The sequence below is a fragment of the Cyclopterus lumpus genome, chromosome 25 (genome assembly GCF_009769545.1).
Source record: "Cyclopterus lumpus isolate fCycLum1 chromosome 25, fCycLum1.pri, whole genome shotgun sequence".
Taxonomy (NCBI): Eukaryota; Metazoa; Chordata; class Actinopteri; order Perciformes; family Cyclopteridae; genus Cyclopterus; species Cyclopterus lumpus.
In genome coordinates, this window is record NC_046990.1 from 11,909,522 (window position 1) to 11,915,923 (window position 6,402).

General features: G+C 46.4%; 1 protein-coding gene across 2 annotated transcripts; it reads left to right on the plus strand.

The window, feature by feature from the left end:
• The first annotated feature begins 316 nt into the window (after positions 1-316).
• Positions 317-5,925, plus strand: LOC117728279 (protein rapunzel-like). 2 transcript variants are annotated; one of them, XM_034529101.1, is made up of 4 exons: positions 317-413; positions 1,236-1,310; positions 3,042-3,109; positions 3,741-5,925. In XM_034529101.1, the coding sequence occupies exon 4, from the start codon at positions 3,769-3,771 to the stop codon at positions 4,450-4,452; it is 684 nt and encodes a 227-aa protein (XP_034384992.1). In that variant the 5' UTR covers positions 317-413; positions 1,236-1,310; positions 3,042-3,109; positions 3,741-3,768; the 3' UTR covers positions 4,453-5,925. The 2 variants fall into 2 exon arrangements, with proteins under 2 accessions (XP_034384992.1, XP_034384993.1); XM_034529102.1 differs by having other exon boundaries at positions 359-396.
• Positions 5,926-6,402: the final 477 nt, after the last annotated feature.

A 6,402-nucleotide genomic window follows, 5' to 3' on the forward strand; every position in this document is an offset into this window, starting at 1 on the left:
AGCGCGTGGGAGGGCAGCGCCTCTCTCGAGCTGCGGTCACCCGGGGCCTCAAAGAGGGGATGCGGGGTCTTCGACCCGCATGGAGGCTCAGGTCTGGACCCGCATGGAGGCTCAGGTCTGGACCCGCATGGAGGCAAACCCCCCTTGTGTTTGTGATATCTGCTGATGTGAAACACGACATAAACACCACGTCAGTTGGTCACGGGGCGTTGGATCCGGCCTCCGGGCTCCGGGCTCCGGGCTGCTGCAGCTGCCAACAGGATTTACATGGAATCCGGTGGATGTGTCTGTGGGTGTGCACGCGCAGATGCACATGTATAAGTTGTGCTGCAGGCGGAGATCATTGCTCATTCAGGTCTGGAGGGGCAGACACACGGAGACTAGCGCACTGAACTGGTGCGTTTACAGCTCAGGTAATAATATAGTGTTGGTCAGAATAGACTATTTAACTACTGTGCTGTCAGTAGTAACACAACCAGGTCCAAGTTATTCATATCTATTTAGATACGTCAACATATTTACTTCACGGTCTAGAAGACTATCTGTGCCATTTGGTGTTTTTTTCAGAATCCGATTTGGTTTCAAATGCTTTAAATTCGACGATTATTGAGTGTAGCTTTAATTTGTGAGCGCAACTGGTAACATCTAAACGGAATTATTATAATAATTACCTTTTTAAGCCGGACAGACCTCCTTTCTTTCTCCAGCAGCCGTTAGCGAGCTCCCTGTGCCTTTTGGATGCACCTGTGCACGTTTGGAGAGGTGCATTTGGACCGCAGCTCTCTCTCTTCTCTGGTTGGAGTCCGCTCATGAACATAGTTCCCTTCCCGTGTTTGTGGTCCAGTCCACCAGATAACGGTCTCTTTGACTCGTGAATACCACCAATGGGCTGTGTGGCCTCCCAGAGATGCCTCGAGGCTTGGCAGACGCACAACGGGCGAACGCGTCGGAGTGTTCCGGCTGACAATTGCTCTTCAGTCTCAACTGTATAAGTACTGGATGGGCCAGAATAAGTTGAACCAATAGGGGTGGCACATTGTGTATTTGAGGAGTGGGTTTTACAGTTTAATGCGAATGGCATGGAATTTAAAAATGGCAATTTGGAGCTTAATTGTATTTCGGGCCAAAGAGGCAATTTCTGAGTTCTGGGGGCCCAATGGGCTCCTTATAATTAATTTAGTGCAATGTGATCACCCCTACATGTTCATCATACATGGAAGTGTCCTTTTTTGCAGGGATTGCTGGGAAGAAGAAGGAGGCTACCGAGGTTGGGACTTTGGAGAGGGAGGTGTAGCAACAACCACTCAAAGGTAAGACATCCTCTCTTCTGCTGCGGCCAAAGGTGCCCAAAGTCACTCCAGAGGCAGAGGAGACGAGACACTCACGTTTAGACCGAGGAAGGGACGTTTCCAGGTCCATTTCTGGTGTCTTTGCAGTGTGATAGAGCAGGGAGGGCCAGGCCACTGTGATGACAAGGAAACATGGACGCACGGCTAGGGGGAGCCATAGCTGGGCCGGGAGGCCGCTGCGGGCCCCGAGCCGCTAGCACGGGGTGGTGCTGTGCTTGTTTTAGTTGTCACAACCAGAACAACTCCGGAAGATACTTCATGTGTGCGTTAGCTTTCATAAATCAGTTAGTTTGAAATGCAGTGTGTTCCCTTCCTGAGAGCTGTAGAGAGAGCACCGAGTCACGCGCCGTGAAGAGGGGACGCACGGCACGCGCACCCGGTGTGCACGTGTGCACGTGTCCGTGATGGACTATCAGGGACGCTCTCAACAGAACATAACGTGTACAATGCGGGTCGGCTAGCATTGCTGCTCTCTTAGGAAACATCCAAGATGGCCACTCCACTGCGGGGAAACAGGTGCGAGCAGGCCGGCACTTCCTGGTCTACCCGCAGAGCTGCGTTTGTTTACCAACAGTTGCGTTTGTTTACCAACAGCTGCGTTTGTTTACCAACAGTTGCGTTTGTTTACCAACAGCTGCGTTTGTTTACCAACAGCTGCGTTTGTTTACCAACAGCTGCGTGTGTTTACCACCAACACATCAACACAGAAGCTTCAGGCCCTCACTGAGGTGCTTTAACAAGGCCATGCTGCTGGAGAGCAGTGATTGCACAAGAGCTGGATTTGGGCTTATTGCTTGGTCTTAAAATATATAATGTGCGGGTGAAGATTCAATCTAGTGATTTAATTCAATGTCTGTTGTCGGATTCACAAATCATCAGATTTGTTTGTACATTTAGCTCAGATTAAAACATGTATCTATAATTAATGGTATGGTTCCAGAGAGGTAACTTTAATTATAAAATGATGAAAGTTAAATTAACTGTAACCCTTTCATTACCTCTCCTCTTGCAGATTGTCGTGTTGAGACTTGGAGCATTTCTGTGAAAACAGGAACACACGTGTGAATTTAGCATCTTACACAGATTTCATCTCATTTTACAACACATTGTATGTGTAGGTTTCACTAGTATTTAAATAAAGTTAAACATGCTCATTTTTTCATTGAATTTGTGCATTCCATCACAGTTAATCTGAAGTTTAAGGGTTAAATCCAGCTCCAGAGCTTTTAGTCCACAGTGATGGTGCTGAAATCCGATGGTGGATGTTATAGGTTGAATTACTGCCCCCCTCTGGTGGATACGGGTATATCAAAAACACACAACCTATTCAGCAGGGTCTGTCTCAAGGCCTGTTTGAACGTGCATGGCCTTGTTGTCATCAGCTGTGTGGGTCCCCAGAGTCAGCACCACACCCGTTGTTGTGATTGGCTGTGTGGTAATTGGCCTGCTAGCATCTCGCGAGCTTCCATCGCTGCTGCTGAGGAGCTATCGGCTCTGTCCATAGAAACACACCCAGAGCAGCCTGGTGCTGAATGAAGCTCCTCACACAAGAGGCTGTTAACTCCTTCACTGCTTTAAAAACTGCAACTAGCAAGAGACAAGAATCTGTTCACTTCCTGGTTCATGAGGTTCTGAATCCAAATCTGTACTTTATCAACTTGTTTTCATTGTGTCCCCGTTTGTCTGTTTCAGGAATCACCCTGATCAGGACCACCGGCTCTGAACAGTCTTCAGGACCAGGAGAAGACACGAGAGTCCGTGTAAGAAGCCACGAGAAATGTCCGGCTGAGAGGAGCTGAAATAATCCGATGAGCTTCTGTAGAGCGTCTCAGTCCGATGTTCTGGTTTCTAGTCCATCGGTCTTCATACTGTTGGTCGAGCTGAGCCTGGAGACCAGAACAATGGACACTATCCCTTTTTCATGGCTGTCAAATTAGTTCTGCACATGGATTTATGAAGTGAAATCCCATAACTGACTTTTTTGATTCATCTTTTTGGTCATGAAATATCCCATTATAGTTTCACGGAGCCTTGAATTGCTTTTTTTCTACTAGCAGTATGACCAATTGCTAATTTAATACAATTTCTGACAAAACAAGCGTGTAATCCTCCCATCTGAACGGCTGGTGGCCTTTTTTTATTTTTTACAGTGAATGAAATCAATTTCAAAATTGCTTCACTGCTTGGTGATTAATCAACAACTTGTTTCAACTGTCATTATAATATACAGTAATATAGTATTATTACTGGGGTTAAAAGCAACATGGCTCCCTCCACAGCCACACAACACACGGTCAAACCTCCCCAGGCCTTTAATGCTCCACTTGAACCAACAGATGTGTCTGCAGCATCAACTCTAATAACTAATAAACTGATCTTTCTTTGTCACAGACGCAACATCTGCCCCACCCCGAACAGCATGATGGAAGAGGAGATCCTTGAGGACCAGTCCAAGCTGAAGCAGGGCCTGATCAAAGCCATTCAGTGTGTGGCCACCATCTCCTCGGCAGCAGCCGTGATTAACCCCATTTTTGGCTTGGCCGGCTCCCTGCTCCGGGTGGTGCTGCACCACATCGACGACGAGGAGATACGCACCCTGAAGCGCGAGTTCGGCTCAGTCAGCGGGTCGATAGACAAGCTCTCGAAGATGCACCAAAGCGCGCTGTTGCAGATCAAGAAGGAAACGCTGGACGGGCAGTACTGCCGCGTGGAGGAGAACCTGAAGAACCAGTTCAGAAAGTTCATGGAGCTGGTGGAGGCGCGGCCGCAGCACTGCGAGCGCAAGAAGGACGACTTCGAGGAGAGCTATTCCAACGACATGGGGGACCAGAACCTGCACACGCTCTACGACGGCGTGGTGGGCAAGCCGAAGCTCTTCAGCAGACCGATCCTGGAGGTGTACCTGAAGCACTCGCATGGCGACCGCAGCAAGATGGAGCACCTCTGCACGCGCCTCACCTACCTGTTCTGCATCGGCCTCATCGCGCTCATGGGATACGCCATCGTCATCGGAGACGACGAGAAGGGCCTGAGAGAGGAGTGGGCCAAGAAGATGGAGCACGTGCAGGAGAAGATGCAGGAGGCTCTTTCCAGGTGCAAATGAAGAAGAAGAAGAGCTTTGGTTTTTCCTCCTCTTCTGCTTTCCCTTCATAGTCCGGACTCGCATGTCCACGTTCTCTCTGCTCCCTCTCAGCTTGTTCTCTCCTCCTAAACATCTACGCTCACTTGAATGCCCGATGATGATGATGATGATGATGGTGGTGGTGATGATGATGATGATGATGGTGGTGGTGATGGTGATGATGAGCAACATGTCTCGTGCTTTTCCAAAAACTATTTCTCCAAACTTCATACGTCACATGTTCTTTCCAGGTTGAGGTCAATTGTCCAAATTCACAGATGAATCTGGATCCAGAATCATTTCCAGATGAATCAGATCTTTAGAATTAATCACAGATTTAATCTGAAAGCTACATTTTGAACAAAGGAGACATGTTACATTAAATATGACTCAAAATCTAGAATAAGGGTTTAACATTAATGCATTGTGATTGCATTGAGCCCTTTTCTAAAATATTCTCAGTTTATTGTAGTTTGTTGACATTACTCGTATTAAACTAAAAGATAATCAGTTAGAATGGACAAATAAATACAACTTGTATTTTAAAGAGGAACCAGCTCAGGCTGACGTGTCTCCACTAGAGGGCGTCCTATTCCTTAGAATTCACATGTTTGACTTCTTGACATAATAACTGCTGTCAGACATACTTTGTTTTGAGTTGAGTTATAATGATAATATATAATGTAATATAAATGAGCAAACCAAAAACAAGTAACGGACATCCCAAAGTTTCCGTAGCTATGAATGTAACTACAGACATAAAATCATATAATCATCATCATACTGCCAAATTAATGTGTCCCATGTATTAAATGTTTGTTGTTCACCGCAGAAGGTCCACTAAGTTTATACACAACTAATGTTGAATTCTAGGAAGTTCTAATGTCCCTGAATGAATCCGACCACTCGTAACTCTATTTTCTATCACATGTGCAATTATCAAGTTTATTTGGTGTACGAGCCTTAAATAGTTTATTTTATTTATTAGTCAAGTCTGTCTTCATCTGACCAACAGTGCCTAAATGTGACTATTTTTGTATTATTATTTTAATGTTTCATGTAATCTATGATTGTGTTTTTTTATGGTCTTCACACTACAGATTCTCTTTTTGGGGTTTGTTTTAGCAGACTGGTCTCAGGGGAACCGGGTTCAGGTCTCTGGTTCAGGTCTCTGGTTCAGGTCTCTGCTTCGGGCCCGTTAACTGAACAATATCTGATGCTCGTTAAAGGCTTTCAAGTCCATCAGTTTCTATTCTGTTCTTCACATTTCACAAGTTTGGTTCAACATATAACTGTTCAAACCTGCTTCATGGTTCTGTGGCATCGGGCCATATCTCGTATACGCTGACGATATATAGGAATATTATATGAAATGCCACATATGTGAATGTGTTGCCTCGTTGGCTCCTGGTTGTATATGTACCACTATAAATAAAGGTGAGTGGATTAAACTGATATGGAGGAGTCGATTATTGAAGAGTTTGACCTCAACCCATCCAACACCTCCGATGAACTGGACCACCAGCTGGGACCAGAACTGGACCACCAGCTGGGATCAGAACTGGACCACCAGCTGGGAGCAGAACTGGACCACCAGCTGGGAGCCAGAACTGGACCACCAGCTGGGATCAGAACTGGACCACCAGCTGGGAGCAGAACTGGACCACCAGCTGGGACCAGAACTGGACCACCAGCTGGGAGCAGAACTGGACCATCAGCTGGGACCAGAACTAGACCACCAGCTGGGACCCAGAACTGGACCACCAGCTGGGACCAGTCCGACCTCACTAATGCTTGAGTGGCTCAATGGGAACAAATCAAGAGTGGACACTTTATGAATGAAATGATGAACTATTGTTTATGGTTTGGGTGTCTACACACTACTTTGGGCCCTCATAGTTAATTTAGCTATGTCACATTTCTAGACAGAAA